The following is a 20,347-nucleotide window of genomic DNA, read 5'->3' on the forward strand; positions in this document are numbered from 1 at the left end:
TCCAGAGCAGTGTCTCTCCTTCTCCATCTCTCTTCACACCGATGGAGCCGAGCTCTTGCCGTAATCCAGAGCGACATCTATCCTTCTCCATCTCTCTTCACACCGATGGAGCCGAGCTCTTGCCGTAATCCAGAGCGACATCTCTCCTTCTGTCTGTCTGACATGTCTCTTCACACTGATGGAGCTGATGTATAAGCGCTATATTTATTTTATTTAAAACAATAATTTTATATATTAGTTTAAATATATATTTATATATGAAATATATATTTATATATTATTTTATTTATAAATAATATAATTAGTAGTGTCAAATCGATTAATCACATTTAACAAAAGTTTGTTTTCATAATATATGTTGCGTAAATTATTAAAAAATATATATAAATCTGTGTGTATGTGCATGTCTGTACATATACACATATGTACAGTATATGTGTGTGTGTACATGTACAGTATGCAATATAAAAAAAAATAAACTTGTTTTTGCCCCCATTTTTCATGAGCTGAACTCAAAGATCTAAGACTTTTTCTATGTGCACAAAAGGCCTATTTCTCTCAAATATTGTTCACAAATCTGTCTAAATCTGTGTTAGTGAGCACATCTCCTTTGCAGAGATAATCCATCCACCTCACAGGTGTGGCATATCAAGATGCTGATTAGACAGCATGATTATTGCACAGGTGTGCCTTAGGCTGGCCACAATAAAAGGCCACTCTAAAATGTGCAGTTTTATCACACAGCACAATGCCACAGATGTCGCAAATTTTGAGGGAGCGTACAATTGTCATGCTGACTGCAGGAATGTCCACCAGAGGTGTTGCCTGTGAAGTGAATGTATATGTATATGTATATGTATATGTATATGTATATGTAGATGTATGTGTATATGTATGTGTATATGTATATATATATATATGTTAGACTCAAAAGTTTGGAATAATTCAACTTTTTTTCATGTTTTTTCTATTTTAATACAGAGTAATATGTAATTTATTCCTGTGATCAAAGCTGAATTTTCAGCATCATTTCTCCAGTGTTCAGTGTCACATGATCCTTTAGAAATCAAACTGATACGAGTAGTAAATTTAAATAAATTTTCATATATACATATACATACATTCACATACAGACAGACATGTATATAAATTAGTATTTAATTCAGCATATTTTTATATAAAATATTTGTATATTATATTTTTATTTGTAAATATATGACATTTAGAATTGTATATATTTTCTATAAATAATTAATGTTCATTAATATCAATTCATTATTTACTTGTATATTTTAAATTGAATATTATGGACATAAACCTTAATCACAGTAATAAAGGACTGTCCTTCCTCTATTTACAGTAAAATGTGTATGTTTAATTAACAAATTTATTCTGCTGCCTTTTTTTTTTTTTTTTTTTTTTTTTTTGAACAACACTAATTAAAATTAAAAGTTTGACAAGTCGTAAAGTATTTTTACTGGGAAACACAGTAATTCCAAGATAACGAGAACGCACTATAAACTTTGTCTAAATATTTCTCTTTGTAAGAATGTCTGTCCATTGGCGTTATCAGTGTGATATTTGAACTTTATGAGCTGAACTCCTGAGATGCATTAACAGAACGTCTGTTGATGTTAATAAAGTCAATGTGTTGGTATGTAGAGATGCGTCAGAGCTCTCTTGACATGACATTCCCAGAAGGGAGGTTTGCTGGTTTAGTTCAGGTCAAACTGTGGTGTAAAGGCCCATATGGTGAGCAGGTCAGACTGAGCGCTCTGTGAGAGTCAAGCCTGACCTCTAGTGGTGTCGTCTGTAACAGCAGTCTTCACACAATCGAGGATTTATGGTGCTGGATCAAGTAATTTCGGATAGATTGTATTTACGAGTTGAACGCATATGAACACCACCACAAAGTCGCAAATACGAGTTGGAAGCTCAGGATTTTCTTTAAGCTCCAATCTTCACGAGTTGAAGGAGTTTCAGTGAGAAACGTGGTGAAGTACCACAATATTAATAGGTATTTAGAAGTGGCACTGTCAGGCTTTTTTATACCGGTAAGATAAATGTATGCACAAAATTTAATAGCATTGTAATATAACAATATAAAATGTAACACTAAAGTTGACAGTGGCTTCATAAATGAATTAAAAACATAAAAACCGGATGCACATTCTTTGTTTTATAGAAGTAGAGTTTAAAAACCTTGCTGTATTTTTGTGTAATTAATTAAGAGAAAGTACACCACCATCTTGATCTGACCAAAGTGACTTCCCAGCGGGCACCTTGATGTCAAAATGACGTCAAAAAATAGGTCAAAAATGAAAGTCATATTGACGTCAAAGTATCGATGTCAATTTGATGTCAAGATTTTGACCTCTGCTGATGCCATTTTGCGAAACAAAAAGGTGAAATGCATGACCGTACACTTATTACCAGCTTCACTTAAAACTAACCAGATTTACTGTATTTAACTTTCGGGGGTAATGAAATCATAATCATAAATATTTTTGTATTTTAAAGTCACCATGATGGTGGTTAGCGTTTGCTTTAGTTGTGCTCTTGACCCATGACTTGGTAATATAAAATTTTCTCTGACTGCTATAATTGTGTGTTTTTAATGCACAATTGTTGTAGCTATAAAAGCCATGAGATCAGGTGATGTTGGCTGTTCATTGACGATGATGATGATATCATCATGTTGTGGCCTGAATCCTTGATCTAATTCAGAGTCTAATGCTTTGATTATATAGGACTTGTGTTTTTAAAGGTTTATAATAGAAGCCATTTAATTTGACGGTATGAGAGCAATGTTGTTTATCAAATAATATTAATGATTTTAAAGACATTTAGTCCATTAAACTTTTTCCTCTACATTATTACTTAGCCATCAAGAATCAGTGTATGACTCTCAACAATGGTGACAATCAATGAAATGCTTCATGCTGCAGTGCATGCTGGGTACCACCAATCAAAACTCACCCATATCTCCCAGCATGCATTGCGGCTTTAATAAATTATGCAGCTGGAGTTGATCTGATTATCTGGATATTTTGTTTGATTGTCACCATTGTTGAGATTCATATGCAGTTTCTTGATGTCTGTGTGTGTCTGAGTTCTGCCATAGATTAAAGGGTTTTGTGCACTAAATAGTTAAAAAGAAAAACAAGTATATTGTTTGACAAAACTGTAGGCATGCTGAAGAATCTAATGACTTCTATTATGAATTAAACAATATTAAATAAAATATTAAGTCCTATCAAAACATTAAACACTGAATAAGATCAGAGATTCAGGCATTTACATGATGATGTCATCATCATCATCATAAATAAACAGCCATCATCTTCTGATCTCATTTTCTCATGGCTGTTTTAGGTACAACACATGTGCTTTATAAACACACAGTAAGAGCAGCCAGAGAAAAGTTTATATTAAAGAGTCAAGGGTCAAGAGCACAACTAAAGCAAACGCTAACCACCATCATGGTGACTTTAAAATACAAAATATGATTTCATGATTTCATTAAACCGGAAATTAAATAAAGTAAATCTGGTTAGTTTTAAGTGAAGCTGGTAATAAGTGTACGGTCATGCATTTCACCTTTTTGTTTGGCAAAATGACATCAGCAGAGGTCAAAATCTTGACATCGACACTCTGACGTCAATATGACTTTCATTTTTGACCTATTTCGTGACGTCATTTTGACATCAATGTTGATGTCATATTGATGTTAAATTGACGTCAAGGTGCCCGCTGGGTTATACACACCTGACTTCTTGGCCTTGATTGCTTGATTGCACAATTATATGGTTTTATAATAATACAGTATTCTCACTGAGCTGGTGTATTTTCAGATTGAACACTAACAGTGCTTTTTTGTGTGTGTTTTTACAGTCATGGTTCCTTTGACGAGGTCCTGCCTGCAACCTGTCGACACAATTTGGAAGTTTTATGAAAAAAAAAAAAATCCAGTTTGAAAATCCCCTCCGACCTGAAATGCACCCTAAGAAACGTGAGCAGAATATGATTGGGAAACGTTCGACCCTGTATTTGCCAACCGTCAGACGCCCTTCAAGCCCGCTCCTCCACCTCCGTTACAGACGTTCAGATCACAGCAGGAGGTGACGGACTGACACACACCTACAGCATTTCGCAAGAACCGTCAGAAAAACAACGGCAACATAGAGGAAGAACCTGATGAACTGAGACAGAAACAAGGATGTAGTGTACAATGGCTGGGATTATCAACAGTTTCAGTGGTGAGGATTCAGACACAACTAAATCGAAGATCTTTACTAATTAAACTTCAGTTTTTTGTTTTCTAAACACTTAAACATGTCATTTCACATCATAAGACGTTTTGCAGCATTTGTTGCTAAATAGCATGCGGTAGAAACGTCTTTTTCGGTCAATTACTAAACTAATTATGAACAGCAGAAGTATTGCACTACAAATATGCGAAGAACACTAGTTTGATGTGCACTATTGAAAATGGGATCGACGGCGGACATTATTTGCACATTTTATCGCGGAGAAAACAAACCCCTCACACTACAGCTACGCAGAGACGCATCTCAGAGGAAGTCCTCATTTTCAGGCCTCAAACAGAAGCGTTTTAATGAAACAAACGTCCAATTCAGGCCCTTAGTGCCAACTAGACAGCACCAGATTTTAGTTAGTACTCCTATAGGACGAAAAATGCCAACCAGAACACACACACACTTTAGGCGCTGTCACTTGCGCAAAATTTCGTGGGCGAAAAAGGTCCGTTGTGCATCGCTACACTATTGACTATGTACAAAGTACAGAATTTGCTGGTCAACGCAGCGGATTTGTGTGACCATCTTGAACTTAATGCGAAATCTGTCCAAGATAATCATTGCATTCTTTTATTAGTTTAAACTCATATCCTTTTTTTATTATTAAAGCCTCATGTCTGAAATATAAGTTTTCTAGCACAAAAAAACTAGCAGTTTTATCATTTGGTAGAAAATAAAATATTTCAATACAAGCATAAATTATATTTATTCTTTGTCAAACCCAATTCCCACAGACTTGGCAACCCTGGTGAACCTTCACAGCAATGTGACCGAGCTAGAATTTTAAAAAGTCAGAGATAATCATTGCATTCTTGTTTTCAATTTTTTTTTATTAAAGCCATATGTCTGAAATATAAGTTTTAAATTCATTGTTACAAGTTTTAAGTAAAATCTCCTTGGGGACATTCCCATTTAAATTATGGTATTTCGTCCGCGAAATTTCGCCGAGCAACTATATATGTGACGGCACCTTAACAGCCGTGTGACCGAGCTACAATTTTAAAATCCTTTTGTTTAAAAAAAATAAAAAATAAACCTGCGATAATCATTGCATTCTTTTTACTTCAAACTCAATTTTTTAATTAAAGCCATATGTCTGAAATATAAGTTTTAAATTGTTTGTTTAAAAACATAAAGCTCTTAATTAGAAGTTGGAGACTTAAATCAAAATTCTAGTCAAGCAAGGCATAATAAAAGTCCCCAGTTCATTAGCGCTAATAAAAACGGCCTTAGAGACACGCCCACTTCTGTGTTTTGTTTACGTACCTGTTTACACTCCCAGAAGTCCTTGTTCCAAGAACACGCGACCTCGCTGCGGAGCAAAAGAATGTGTGACATATCATAGCCGTGCTCAGAGGGAGGTGGGCCGCTCGGGGGCCGCTTTTATTATGCACCGCGCTTTACCATTCACTTCAACAGCAACATTTGGGTAACGTTTCGGCATGGCCATCATAAAAGTACGCGCGTACACGCACTGTCCTCCGCAGGTTGACTACAAAGGGAAGTCTTTAGGGTGAATTACAGTAGCTTCATCCGCTGATAAAACAAACGTTTTGCTTTCAACGCAGCTGTAATGGACAACCTCACTAAATAACTGGACTGCCTGACCATGTATCTCACTGCAGGGAAGCATTGTTGCCGGACGGCGGCCGTGTCATCGCTTTGCTAGAAAACTAACACGGTCTTTTCTTTTCTAATCAAAGGAAGTGCCTCTGTATTCCCATTATGCAATTTGTTAAAACATGAATTCAGGTTATTTTCTTGCATATAAGCTATAGAGGAGCGTGAAATTTTTATGAGAAGAAAAAAAAAACAAGCGTCAGCTCACTAGTTACAAACATCTTTATATATACAGGATATATCCATATATATTTATATATACATTTTTTTTCTTATTTGCCTAATAAGCTCAATGGCAGTCTAGTTATTTTTTGAAGTATGACATGATCATGAGTTATCATATATCAGAAATCAGAAGTTCCAGTCCCGAAACCCAGTTCTGCACTTAATAAATAAATAAACGAAAAAATAAACTGGCGGAAATCAGATTTCCGTGGAAAACGTTATTGATAGCGTAGGGAGAAAAAAAAAATGCACGGCTTTTGATTTCTTTTGTGTTTTGGACAGGAAGTATTTGTTATTGCAAAATAAAGTGTGTTGATTGAGCCATGTGCAATGCCTTGGGTAGAAACTGTGTTTGTCTCATTGTTAGGGTGTACAGGAAAGCGTAGAGGTGAAAATCCTTCTATTATAGTAAAGTCCACGCTGTCCGGGACTCTAAACTACAGGGCGGAGAGAGAGAGAGAGCGATTGAGAGAGAAAAAAACGGTCTTTGTAAGTTTTGGGAATTTGTTTTGTAATCTTTCCTTTTTTTCTGCTTTTTTTTATTGTTCATTTGTAATGATTTGTTCTCAAAACTTAGGAGGGCTGAAGCAGCTGTTTTTTTGCGACACGTAAGAATATATCACTAAATAAAACAGGTGCTTTTTATGGATCAAAGTACGATCAATCTCTATTATACATAAGAAGACAAAAAAATAAGTGTTATCAAGACAAACTAAAGGAGGGGGGGAGGGGGGGACACGTACATTACTCTTTTTCCTTTTTATATTTACTAAAGGGGGGAGGGGGTTCATTGTGGTCAAGGTTGTGACAAAAGGCATTTTTCCTCCAACCTTTTCTCCGAAGCGATCGAGGAATGACGACGTCCTAAGAGGTTTTACGGTTTTTACCAAGCTAAAATGCGGTATTTTTGACTTCACGCTATGCATTCCAGTTTTGTAGGACTTCCATACTTTGGGTCGCCCGAACCGCCGTAGTCCTTAACCAACTTCCCGCCGGAAATTTGCTGGCTTTTTGTATGTAGAAAATTTCGAATTCGTTTGAAAGTTATGACAAGATCTTCCCTGTTTATGGGAGAGGCTTTAACGCAGCAGGAATAAACTAAAATGCCCGTCGTAAGCTAGAAACTATGAAGAGACGTGAGATGTGATGTGAATTTGTTGTTTTTTATATTTTGATAAACTGGTGAATCTTACAAAAACATGTCATATTTCACTCCAAAATCAAAAGAATAAAAAGATCTTTGGCCAAAAACAGTCAGTGCAGAAATATCTTAATGGTCCTAAACAAATAGGCTTAATTTTTATACTTTATACACAATATCATTTATTTTGATTTGGGAGTGAAAAAAAAATCTATATTTCTTAATAAGCTTCACCCAAACAGACCCCCAAACAACGTCGGCGACCAATCAGAACAAGAGAGTTGAAACTGAACCCCTCCCCCTCCGAACTTGCAGCGCCCTCTCCTGGCCCTCCGTGTAAATGACTCTAAATATTTGTTTTGTGATCTAGTGTTAGACTCAGAGCATCATAAAGGTTGTCCCTAAAAAGTGCCTTTTGTTCACAGACACCATCTTGTAATCCTGAGTGCCCATCTCAAAAAAAAGAAAAAAAAAACTTAAAAAAACAAAACAAAAAAGTCCCCTCCTTCAAACTTCTGTATTTCTCCTTCCGCGACTTCTTCAAAGCAGTATATATAGTACTAAAGGAAATCGGTGTGACTTAGTTCCTCTTTTTATTGTTGAATAATTAAGAAAACTGTAAAAAATGACAAACAAAAAAAAGACAAAAAAAAAAAAACTTTCTGTCTTGCTTTTCCTTCCTCTGTAATCTTGTCTTCTGCCTCTTTTGGACACTGGAGTAGTCTATAGTTGCAAAACCATCGCCCTTCCCTGTGCCCCTTTTCTCTGAACGGAGGGGTTTTAAAATAATAAAAAAAGAGTAAGAAAAAAATGTTGTCTGAGCAGAATGCAGTTAGCTCACATGTTATTCTTGTCTGTACGCTTCACGTTGTATTCATACCGATCTCTTCAGCTTCTCCATTGAACAGTTAATGTACGTGAACAAGTTACGCCGGTGAGCTCTGGTGGGCCGTCCGACGGACAGACGGGCGTTTCGGCTGCGAGAACGATAGAGGCCGACCGCTGGGGTAGACTAGGCGAGTTTTTGATCTATTTATTTCTTTTTTTGTTACCAAATTCATTTGATTTGCTATGATCTGTTTGTATTGATATTGCATTGAGAATCTGTATTGATGATGCACCTTTTGAATGGTTGTACGTGACCAGATATTTAATTTAAATAATAATAAAAAAAGTTCCTGTCAAGACAAAGCACCTTAAAAACGGAGTGGTTTCAGCCCAGGGAAAGCGACAGACAGTTTCGAAGCCCAGCGTTACGAGCCAAACCCTTTAGACCAAAGTGACGCACGCCACAAAAAAAACCTAAAAATTAACTTGAAAACTCACCAGCAAAAGCCGATGTGGGCTTAAAGACAACTTGCTTCCTCCCACAAACAAAATATGCAATTGTTTCACTTTCCCGAGTCCGTGAAGCCGGCGTCCGCGTTGGCTGCGATTTATTAATAACTGTAATAAGTGAAAGCCATAGCGACGGACACGTGTTTGGCGCTCTCATCGTCCCTCCCTGGTACTGACCGTCCATTTTCTTTCTTTCTTTGGTATTTACTTTTGTACTCTTTTGTTGCGCGGGGCATTGGAATGCGTTTAGAGTAGCATGAGCCCTCGGCGGATTCGGTCCTGGTTTGAACTCCTCGAGCGGCGCCCGTCTCAGTCCCACACGCCTTCCAGAGCTCATGGTGAAATGCATGTGTTGATTACAATTTCTTTTCCATAATAAGAAAAACAAGAAAGAGCAGCACCTTTAACTGATTGAATAAAAGGATGTTCTTGACTGTAAAGACGACTCGGTGTGGTTATTTTCATCTTCAGATCCAGTTTAGCCTCAGCGAACTTCCAAGGGGACCTCCAAGCCAAAACAAGCATTAAAATAAGCTAAAAATAAAGGTATTTCTTCATTCACCCCATAACTACTATTTTCTCATTTTCCAGGGTTCCCACGGTCTTGTGAAATATGAAGTTGCCTTATCTAGACCTGGAGATGTCATGTAAATTAATAGTATTTTATAACTCCATGTGTGTTTTTATACATCTAGATACTTTTTAGTCATGCAAAGCTCTCAAATGATTTATTGGATAGAAACTGAAGGGGGAAAAATAATCTTCAATCCTTATCCAGAAAATCACAAACAACTGGAAAAGGCAAGCGGTCTTCGTCTGTTGTTGGACAATGTGAGGCCAAAAGATGGGGAGTCAAAAAGTTTGAGAACCGTAGAAATGTATACATAGAAGCCACATTGACCGCTTCAGACATGTCGACGTGTCCGCCATCTTTATGAAACTGTTCATTACAAATCAATGCACAAAATGTCACAGCATTGTTCGGCCTACGGCTGTAAAAACCACCACTGGTTTGGGACATATTGATCATGCACTGATGTAATATGTAAATATATTCACAAACAAACCATTTTTAAGTTACAGCAAGTATTTATTTCATGTTAAATTAACAGTCTATAAATAATTATTTAATGAATTTCCCCCAAGGGATTGTGTTCGGATCACAAACATCTGCTAAAAGGCAAGTAGTCATTTATTAGATTTTTCTTTCTTTTCTTTTTTTTTTTAAGCATTAAAATATATTGTTTACAGAAGTTAGTTAAAGCACTGTGTGTGTGGTCACTGGTTAAAGATTGTAACCAATTAAAATTGTAACAATAATTGCTTTTTAGAAACAATTATGAACTATTAAAGCTTTTGTTTTGACTAATACTTGTGCAGCAAAGCAAAAATAAGTCATTTTTAAAATATTCAAGGCCACCTTTTGTAAGCATTTTCTCCAAAAGGTTTTTTTTTTTTACTATTTTTACAAATATTTATAATATATAACATTTCAATTTATTTACATTCAACAATTTTACATCATTTGTGCACTTCAGCATCAGCATTTATGTGCTATTGAGGAAATTGACCTGAAATGGTCCCAGCTGAGGGTGATCAGACAAGTTAATTGCACACATACAGTCGTCGGCCCCTCTTAAATGTGGTAAATGCTTTTCTGATCGCATCCCTCCCAGTCGACGAGCTCTGAGGAATGAAACCACAGCGAGATCTCCCGCTCCGCTCCTTCCACAGAATCAGAGGCGTGCACCACATTTCTGAAGAATTCAACAGTCATGAAAGTCATTGCATCCATGCCACTGATTTAGGGTCTGAACACATAATTACAGCTGAGATTCTTGGTAACGCTTTATAATAAGGTCCCATTAGTTAATGCATTAAGAAGAATTAACTAACACAATTGTTACAGAATTATTTATTCATCTTTGTTAAAGTAAAACTACCGTTCATTGTTAGTTTATGTCCGTTAATGCCGCATGTCCATTAGTTCATATTAACAGATACAACTTTTGTTTGTGCCCCTATTATGCTTTTTTGAATATTACTTTTCATGTAGTGAATAATATTGCTGTTCGTCAGTTTCAAAGGTCAAAGTGAACGACAAATAAAGTTAATGTCTCCTAAAAATAAAATCAATTCTGAACTGCCAAAATGAGTCGTCAGTAATCCCACAGAAAGGCTCACTTACTGTTACATATCTACTTAACAATGTAACTCATTTGCCTGATGTCAGCCGATGGTCTTCGTTGGTTGCTCGTGAACAACATTTACTTTGACCCTCAAACACTGTAGATGAAGCTGAGGCTGGAAGAGTTTGGTTCATGTTGTCGACAAGACGCTGTTTTCTGCTCTGTGGAAGCAAATCCACTTTACATATTTCCAAAGGATTGATACAGTAAAACTGACGCCATCGTTACTGTTCCCCTCACTGTGTATCCTGTGCTGAGGAAGATCTGGAGCTGACCAATCACAGCCTCTGCTAGATAAAAAGGCAGTTGTGCTGTATCAGCTCCACCTCCATTCATAAATCCTCTCCTGTGGCCTCATGGGACAGTAAAGTGTCCATCATATGTGAACTTCAGAATCACGCTGCAAGTAGTTGGTCATCCGGGTACTTTTCGCTTACTCTTTTAATATGAACACCATGAATTTGGACACTCCTCGGCTCACATACTGTTTTTCGCGTACTATATAGAATGGAAGTTTTCATACGCAGCTGCAGCATGAATCTTTGAATGAACCATTTTAAGACTCTTTGAAAAACGAGGTGATGTGCAATGTATATTATGAGAAAATTAAAGTGTTTTTGACCTTTGATGTGTGTAAACCTATTGTAGGAGTCTTCCAAAACAAACTTTTAAAGTTGCATAATAGGGGCACTTTAATAATTGCAAATGTTTAAATAAACATTAATAGATGCTTTAGAAGTAACTTTAAATGTTAGTTCATGTTAACTAATTGTAATGTTAACAAATGGAACCTTATTGTAAAGTGTTACAAGATCTTTTTCTGATTTTTTTATTTTTTTATTGTTACTACCAAGAGTTTTTGGAAAAAAATTAAAATCCCAAAACAACCATTTCTGAGATGATAATCAGATGCAACTCGGTCAATTTAACAACATTAAATGTGGTGAGCTCATGTGGCAACAATATAGTACACTACTGTTTGAATATCTTTTTTTTTTTTCCTTTTTTATATTTCATTTGTTTATTTTTTCTTTAAAAAATTTAAAAAACAGTTTATTATTGAACGTAACATTAAAAATTTGAACATTTAAAAAATATATAATCACTATAAATATTTAGTGTGCAGTGTGCAGTACACTAGTGTTCATAATGAGTGTGTGTGTGAGCACCTGCTGATGTGAACGCTGAAATCTCCTCTAATAGTTCCAGGTGAAGCTTCAGCAGGGTCAGTCTCTCCCACCAGCATACGGGACGACCTCACCACATTATGCCCCTCCCACACCTGAAAACAAGCCAATGAAAACTCCTCAATCTTTATGACAGTATGTGACACGTGTAACGGTTTGAAGAACACAGTTAAAAACTGTAGTATGCTATACCTTTTTCTTCTTCATTGCATATATTTAATTAGGCGAGTGGCATCTAGTTTTTATTTAAAATGTTATTTTGCATTTTGAATAAATTGTGTAAAACTTACTTTTGGATGTTCATTAATCACACTGGAAATCAAAGTAAATTGCACACAGTATGTTCTGGTTGGACACATTTTGTCAAATGCATTAGGGGTTTGCACTCTTTGCATCCTGCAGAAATAGTATTACAGCTGTATGATATTCATAATTGGTTACTCTACCATGGCGACTACAGGGCCAGAGGTCATGTAATACAGCAGGCTGGAGTAGAAGGGTTTCTTCCGCAGCGAGATGTAATGCTGAGCTAAAAGCTTGTCAGAAGCCTGAAACACACACAGACACATGATGTACAAACTCGTCACACACTCTCATGAACGTCTTGTGTGTGTATCACGCACCTGCAGCATCTTCAGACCCACCAATCGGAATCCTCGCTGCTCGAAGCGCTTGATGACATCACCGATCAGACGTCTCTGAACGCCATCAGGTTTCACAGCGACCAAAGTGCGTTCTCTAATGCCAGACAAATCTAAAGCAGTTCAGAAACATGTCAATGCATGTCAGTTTTCATGGCGACTACACACATTATTTTTCTGATTATTGATTAATTTGTTAAGCAAACAGCGCCATCTACTGCCCAAGGGTGAGACAATAGTAGTATATATATTGAGCCCCTGAGGAACTCTCTGCACGACCCTGCTAAAAGCTTCCTGCCATTAACATTGTCATTGTCTCTCAGTATTGGTAATTTATCAGCATTTTGAATATTCATTGCAGGAACAGAGTGATATTTCATCTGATATCATCAGGAAAATGACGTGTATCACCTGACCATCTCTTACAGGAATAATAACAGTCAATAATAACAGTCTTTATTAAGAAAAGTTCCTGCAAACGTGACAGATACGCGATCACTTACAGTCGTTCCTTGAAGATTTATCAAATTAAGTTGGTTCCACACACACACACACACAGACACTCACTCTCTCTTTCACACACACACACACACACACACACACACTGACTCACATTGGCTCACATTGGCCTTCAGACGGACCAATCACACGCACTGTGAAGAGGGAGTTTGAGGTCACCACAGTTAGTCAGGTCTAACTAGTACCAGTCTGTAGCTGAACCATAGTACAGTGATGTATACCATGGTAATACTGTGGTACCTTTAGGCCTATATGTATTAATTAAATATAATATTATTATAATATAATGTCATTTTAGTATTATCATTTTGAATTAGCTTTTATTTGTACAGTTTCCATGTTCATTTTAGTTTAATTGTTAGTAATTCCCCTATGTGCTTTTGTCATTTTATTAGGTTTTTTAAAATATCGCTATTTAGGTTTAAGATTAATATTTTAGTAAAGATTTAGATGTATTTACAGTAGTCAACATTTGAAGTGGATCAAAAAAGTTCATCACAAGTTGTCCTAAGACAAGAACGGGTGTTGATCATGTATAACTTTGAAGAAAGGTTTTGATCCACTTCAAATGTTGACTATTGTATTTCTATTTAATAATTTTAGTTTTTTACCAAGGCAACATTTCTTGTTTTCATTTAGTTAAAAAAAATTTCCCCCAGCTTTATTTCATTTAACTGAAATGTAGTAATATGTGCATACATTTTGGTGGATTACAGTTGAAGGAGTTTGAAGTTTGAGATGTATTTTTATGCTCATGTGTAGTTTGTGTCTTTAATTTCAGTTTCAGTGAGTGATACAGAAAGCCAGTGCAATTTTGACCTGTGCAACTAAATCTATTAAGTGTGAGACAACTTGCACGAGCTCCTAATGTAGTCAGCACTCACCCACGTGAGGACGCAATAACACAATTAACCAATCACTGATCGCCTGAGGACAGAGCACATATACTGTATCCTATAGATAAAACTGGATTTAAAAAATATAGCCTAATTCGATATATTTTTGTAATGGCTGTAACAAAATACTGGTATCATATGGTTCTGGTACATTCGTATTTCAATGGATAAGTTAGGCCTACCATGAAATTTTTCCAAAATCAGCCTTACAAAACGTAGGCTACCATGGAAGAGCAATGTGATTCAAATCTAATACAACCGTACTAAAAAAAAAATTACCCGCGTGGTTTTACTCGCGTGGTGTGTACAAAACTCATCGTACTCCAGTCTTTTTTACTCGTTGTTAGTGAAGCATTACTGGTACATATCCTTGAATATGTTATTTCCACGCTAAAAGGTCAATAAAATGCTACTGTCATGGTACGTTTAATTTCCCCTGTCCTAAAACTTCTCAATAAAGAGCACTTTTACCACTAAACTTGTTTGTTCTCCACACAGAGAGAGATGGATGTAAACAGACCTGTGTCACTGCTGAGGCTGCGCGCGTGCCCGTGTCCCAAAGCGCGCGTGGAGCTCAGTGTGGCCGCTCGCGCTCCGTGGACGCCGAGGGCAAATCTCACAAACATCATCTTCATTTCCAGGTCAAGCCCTTCTCAAAACTTCACCGAGCAGCGCTTTTACAACTCCGAAACTTAAGAGCGGTCCGATACTTTTAACCCCCGGACCGTTACACACATACGCGCGCGCGCGGTCACTCACCTGACAGGTCAAAGTCAAGCGACCAGTCACAGTATGTGCAGATGAGGAGCGCGTGTGTGTGCTTGTCATGGGAAGAAGAGACCCGCAAACTACAGTGTAATTACTGCTCATCACGTGCACAAACAGGACCTCTTAATTAACACCATTTCCTGTTTGGAGAGGCATGAAAGATAGACGCACAAAAATGCATAAACCATATGAAAAAGACAGCTAAACAAAAAAACAGAACTGAATTAACAGTTTGTTATTTAAATTATTTTTATTCTCTAGAAAGAATATTTTGTCAGATTTTATTTTAACTTCAGGGGACATTTTGTTTCAGCTATTCTGTCCCAAAAGTGAATTGAGGTCAAAAGACAAGCACACATTAATCGATTGCTGGCAGGGAGACAACACAATAAATGTTAGCCTTTGGAGAACAAACACAAATAGAACTGACTACTTTTGATCATTTCAAACAGAGGATTCAATCCTATTAACTGCAATGATAGTAGAGATGTAGGCTACGAGTGAATAATTCTACTAGCCTTGATCACTGATAATGTGAGACAGACAGCAGATAAAGGAAATTACAAATTATTCAGTTAGTGTTATTAAGATACTTTAACGTTCAGTTAAACTTAACATTTTTACTCCAGTAATCTTAAATCTTGTGAATGACGTGAGGGAATGTAAATACACATCATCATTGACCACTAGAGGTCGCGGTTTACATACTTTACTAGTAACAATTCACTTAATTTAATCTCATTCGTTTTAAGTGATATTCAAGGTGCATGTGTAATTAACATGACTGTATGACTGGTTTTATGATTAGATGTGTAATTTTAAACGAGGTCAAGATCTATTGCATTATAAATTCCAGACAAACACACAAAAGAAAAGAAAAAAAGTCTTTCCTCCCAAGAACTGGCCTCAACTTGCCTAAAGGCGATGTAAACAGTGACATCACACTGGAATGAGAAGTTTAATAGGATTCCTGGTAACACTTTACTGCAAGCTCTCATTACTTAACGTTAGTTAAAGGCAGGGTAGGCGATCTGGTCCAGATTTTGTTTTTAGTTATGCTGGTTGAAAGTCTCTTCACATCCTGATAGCAATCACTAAGTTAAGTGTTCTAAATGTATTTATGTGTATATTTATATCGTCTTTGTAGGAAGGCGTTGGACCATAAAATGTTCGGTCCGAATGCAATGATATGATGTCCTACCTGCCTGTCAACATATGTGTATTTACATACACGTAAATATGCACCATACATGCACCTGCTCGCGCAGACATCACTCGTCATCAGCGCGTTTCATGAAGAGAGACAGATGTTAGACAGACGTCAGTCACAGGGCGCCGCAACCAAAACAGCAGCCGCCTTTTACAGTTCCCCCTGAACTAAAACAACAAGCTTAAGGCTGATTTATACTTCTGCGTCGGACCTACGCCGGAGCCTCTACGCTGTAGGCAACGCGTTGGTTTTCATTTATACTTCTGCGTCGTTGTCCGCGTTGACGCGCGCAGGGGGAGCATGTGAAACCCGAGGGAGCGGTCCTAGCAGACCAATCACAGCGCTTGCGTCCGCGTAGAGTTGACGCGTTGTTACATTTTTGGAGAGGTGCACGTCAGGGTACACCGAAGGGTACGCGCGCTACACAGCCTATACGACGTAGCTACGGCGTATGTTCGACGCAGAAGTATAAATTGGGCTTTATGCTGTGTTCATGCCATAAATACTGTCATTTGGAAGAGATGGAAACCTGTGACTTTATACTCTGAGCAGTTTGTGACTCGAATGTATGCTTTTCTATATCAACACTATCAACGGCAATATGAATTCGCAGCAGTCAGATGGTACAGGTCAGTGCTCTTTAAGTTATGTTCATTATTATTGTAATGTAATGTGCTTTGAGACACATGGTAGAGATAAGGTTTAACGGCGTCTCTGTGATGCTGTTGTTTGCTCCCTGCTGTGTGTGTTCATGTGTTTTGAAGGAGGCGTGTCTGGAGACGCTCTGAAGGGAGGGTGGGATCTAATCCTTTCTATATAGCTTGTTATTGCTAGCCTCTCTGAAAATTGCAGTAGTTATTAATCTTAGTTAATGTTAGTTAATAACATTCCTACGGGAGCCTGCATTTACATTAAACGGGTACAAGCACCGCCGGCAGGCGAACGGGGCATTGAATTAAGTTACAAAAATAAAATGTTGTCCCTTATACACAAAAAGTGGCCTCAGACCTCCAGCACTGAGCCCAAAATCAAGTGGTGCTGCAGAGCCAAATGAAGTCCAGCTCCCTCTCTCTGAACGTAATGGGTGGAGTTTGACCTAGTCCAACTGACCTGCTCTACCTCTGTGGATCTAATGGGTGGAGTTATATTCAGTGATTGGGGTTAGGGTTTAGTTGAACCGTCTAGCTGGACGTCAAGCTCCACCCATTGGTTCTGCAGCCTCTGGCAACCGGTAGCCCCGCAGCACTACCCTAAAACTCGCCCTTAACACGCCTCCAGAACAACCACACAATCTCACCATTTCACCAGTTGACTGAAAACTAGCTAGATCGCAAAATCAGCATGACAGAAGCGAATGGTATTTACTTAAAGACTTAAAATATTAGTTCACTTCAGAATTAAAATTTCCTGATAATTTACTCACCCCCACGTCATCCAAGATGTTCATATCCTTCTTTCTTCAGTCAAAAATAAATTAACGTTTTTGAGGAAAACATTCCAGGACTTTTCTCCATATAGTGGATTTCAATGGGGTCTAATGGTTGAAGGCCCAAATTGCAGTTTCAATGCAGCTTTAAAGGGCTTTACACGATCCCAGCCAGGGAATAAGGGTGTTATCTAGCGAAACAGTCTGTCATTTTCTAAAAACAAAAACTAAGAAAAACATTTATATACTTTTTAACCACAAGTGCTCATCTTACACTATACTCTGCGATGCGTCACGCATTTTATAATCACATTGAAAGGTCACGCGTGTTCTGGGTCAAAAATGTAGGGTAGGGTGAAAAAACATCTCTTTTTCTCCTCCAACTACAAAATCGTCCGACACCGTTATTTTACCTTTTATTTATTTATTTATTGTAAATTCCGTCTTAGTCGGCACAAACTTAGTCTTTGTACATTCGCTGTGTAAATACTATAGGTCTGTACTTCCTCCTACGTCACGCGTGACCTTTCAACATGATTGCGTAATGTGTGGCGCATCGCAGAGCTTGTGCAAGACAAGCATTTGTGGTTAAAAAGTATATAAATGTTTATTTTTTTTTAGAAAATGACAGACTGTTTTGCCAGATAAGACCCTTATTCCTGATTAACTCACCATGAGTTACATCGCAGCGCTGACAGCAAATCAAGCCAATGACAAACACAAGGAAAACACGCAAAAATGAACACACAGACCCGTATGCCGAAACAGATGCTTTGACTCACTTATTAAGACTTGCCGCCACTACTGGCAAAATTTTAGATCACTAATCTCATAACATTATTCATGCAACTGTACAGTATATAAACATCTAAATAATAATAGTATAGCAATAGTAAAAATATATAGTAATTTCTGTCAGTAATGATTTTGTTCGTTTACCAATTCCAGCGTAATGGCAAAACAATGAAAAATGTGTGATTTTTTTTTTTTTTTTTAAACATTCAAGCATGAACACCTATTCTAATAGACCAACTTTGGAAAAGATGATACTAGGTCTCCTTTAAACATAAATTTGTTAAGAATATGCTTTAAATAAGAAAATAAAACTATGTTTTGCCATCATCACATACGACTCACCCATAATATTCCACTGGTTTTTGAAGTATTTAAGGCCAAAAGTTATGATGTGAGAAAGTCCAATGAGAAACAGCAAATACCATATGGCTCCAGCAAACTAGTGTAATAAATACACTGAACTTATGTGACGATTCGCAAACTAATGACTTTAGATCGATTCATTTTGATGAATATCTAAAACTTTGTGATACTTTGTCTCCTTTTTTTCTATTATCTAAACTTATTTTAAATGTACATAACATTTTAGATGAGATTTATATTATAATGATGTTTTTGATGTTTTTTTTTATTTCCAGAATAAATTTTATATGTGATAAACTGTCTTTTGACATTTATTTCTGGTATATTGTCAGGAGTGGGGTCACAGTTCTCCCTATATTTGTGGATGCGTATATTGTGTCATCATCCACATCTGTGTTCACTTGATTGTGTTTTCTTTTGATTAACATGTCTGCCATATTTCAAATCATATTAAAGTGAGGAGTGTCAGTGTGTGACAGAAGAAACTACAGCAGGTTTATCAGCCTGAATGATGGGAGGGACTGTGTCTGTTCAGGTGTTCGGTTACAAGAGAAAGTGGAAATAAACCAGGAAGGATCTCCTCACGATTGTACTAAACTTTCATATGGACACAATTTATTAAGACACTCTTGAGAACACAGTGAATGTTGAGTTGAAGGTAAGTCATGGAAGAATCAGAAACACATTTACCTGAAGTCTGACACGAGTGTGACTTGAGGACCATGTTAGCGTTCAACAAGTTTAATGCATGTAATAGTTAATCTTGTAAATAAATGAAAGGTTTTTTGAATCAAAATTATAGATATATGTGCATTTTTGAAAATTAAATCCTGATTCAACAACCTTCAACATGTGTTTATATGTATTTATAAGTGCTACATGTAGATTCACATTGTGTATTTATAACCTGTTTTGTCTTGACCCGTTTAACCAGTTTTCTTTGAACAGAAAGGGATTGTAAATGTGTTTCTCGCTTTTGGACAGAAGGTTAAGTGTAAGGATTATTCTCAGGCAAAAATCATGTATGCTGACACACTTTTCTGTAATGTTTTCTTTTTTTTTCATATTTTATTTTTAGCATCTGTGTCTCAGAGATGAAGTTCATTTGTTTGACTCTCCTGCTTGTTAATGGAATTACAGATTCAAGATCAGGTAATTTATTCATCATTGTGAATAATACTTTATATTTATTGCACATTACTGTTCGTCTGGAACAACATTAGGGTAAAACCCTTTAGGATGTGTAGCTCAGATCTGCTCTTTCTCTTGTAACAGAGCAGTATGAAGTAATGGGACCTGCAGATCCTGTATTTGCTGTACCTGGTGAAGATGTGACTCTGCCCTGTTCAGTCAAACCCAGCATCAGTGTTGTGGACATGAGAGTGGAGTGGTTTAGACTTGATCTGATAGACCCAGTGCATCTCTATGAGGATCATGAAGACAGAAACACAGATCAGATTCAGTCCTACAGAGGAAGAACAAAACTGATCCATCAAGAACTACAGAGAGGAAACGCATCACTCAAACTCTCAACAGTCCGAGTCTCTGACGAAGGACTTTATAAGTGTTTAATTCGGTACAAATCCTGGTCTGATGATGCCACTGTTAATGTCAGAGTTGAAGGTGAGGAAACCAGTGAGAACTATCACATGCTCTTTTCACTTTAAAACTAACTCAAAAAAGCCAGAATAACAACAGAATGTTCTTCCT

General features: G+C 37.0%; 4 protein-coding genes across 47 annotated transcripts in view; 2 read left to right on the forward strand and 2 right to left on the reverse strand.

The window, feature by feature from the left end:
- Window positions 1-9,083, forward strand: part of nfixb (nuclear factor I/Xb) — a 171,966-nt gene extending 162,883 nt beyond the window's left edge. For all 43 annotated transcript variants that reach the window (XM_084128571.1, XM_084128574.1, XM_084128582.1 and 40 more), the window contains one exon: window positions 3,895-9,083. In XM_084128571.1, the coding sequence (XP_083984697.1) occupies window positions 3,895-3,909 (15 nt within the window). In that variant the 3' untranslated portion in view covers window positions 3,910-9,083. The remainder of the gene's footprint in view (window positions 1-3,894) is intronic.
- Window positions 9,084-9,712: 629 nt separating this feature from the next.
- On the reverse strand, window positions 9,713-14,927 carry LOC311092520 (nucleoside diphosphate kinase A-like). Its single transcript, XM_084129302.1, has 5 exons — window positions 14,596-14,927; window positions 12,643-12,773; window positions 12,466-12,567; window positions 12,002-12,114; window positions 9,713-10,400 (listed from the first exon to the last, which is right to left on the reverse strand). Exons 1-5 carry the CDS (start codon window positions 14,708-14,710, stop codon window positions 10,280-10,282), a joined length of 582 nt encoding a protein of 193 aa, XP_083985428.1. The 5' UTR covers window positions 14,711-14,927; the 3' UTR covers window positions 9,713-10,279.
- A 3,998-nt stretch (window positions 14,928-18,925) lies between these two features.
- LOC311092364 (butyrophilin subfamily 1 member A1-like) overlaps window positions 18,926-20,347 on the forward strand; it is a 31,331-nt gene continuing 29,909 nt past the window's right edge. For both annotated transcript variants that reach the window (XM_084129032.1, XM_084129033.1), the window contains exons 1-3: window positions 18,926-19,295; window positions 19,716-19,789; window positions 19,913-20,260. In XM_084129032.1, the coding sequence (XP_083985158.1) occupies window positions 19,732-19,789; window positions 19,913-20,260 (406 nt within the window). In that variant the 5' untranslated portion in view covers window positions 18,926-19,295; window positions 19,716-19,731. The remainder of the gene's footprint in view (window positions 19,296-19,715; window positions 19,790-19,912; window positions 20,261-20,347) is intronic.
- Window positions 20,015-20,347, reverse strand: part of LOC311092537 (nucleoside diphosphate kinase, mitochondrial-like) — a 94,792-nt gene continuing 94,459 nt past the window's right edge. Inside the window, exon 5 of the mRNA XM_084129346.1 lies at window positions 20,015-20,060. Within this exon, the coding sequence (XP_083985472.1) occupies window positions 20,030-20,060 (31 nt within the window). The 3' untranslated portion in view covers window positions 20,015-20,029. The remainder of the gene's footprint in view (window positions 20,061-20,347) is intronic.

This window comes from Abramis brama (genome assembly GCF_963993115.1).
Source record: "Abramis brama genome assembly, chromosome: 1".
In the NCBI taxonomy this organism is placed as follows: domain Eukaryota; kingdom Metazoa; phylum Chordata; class Actinopteri; order Cypriniformes; family Leuciscidae; genus Abramis; species Abramis brama.

Coding starts and splice junctions, on each gene's coding strand:
- LOC311092520 (XM_084129302.1), bottom strand. CDS start 14,710: ATGAAGATGATGTTTGTGAGATTTGCCCTCGGCGTCCACGGAGCGCGA. Junction 12,115..12,465: donor CTGGCCCTGTAGTCGCCATG/GTAGAGTAACCA, acceptor GCTTGTTTTCAG/GTGTGGGAGGGGCATAATGT. Junction 10,401..12,001: donor TTCAGCGTTCACATCAGCAG/GTGCTCACACAC, acceptor TGAATTCTTCAG/AAATGTGGTGCACGCCTCTG.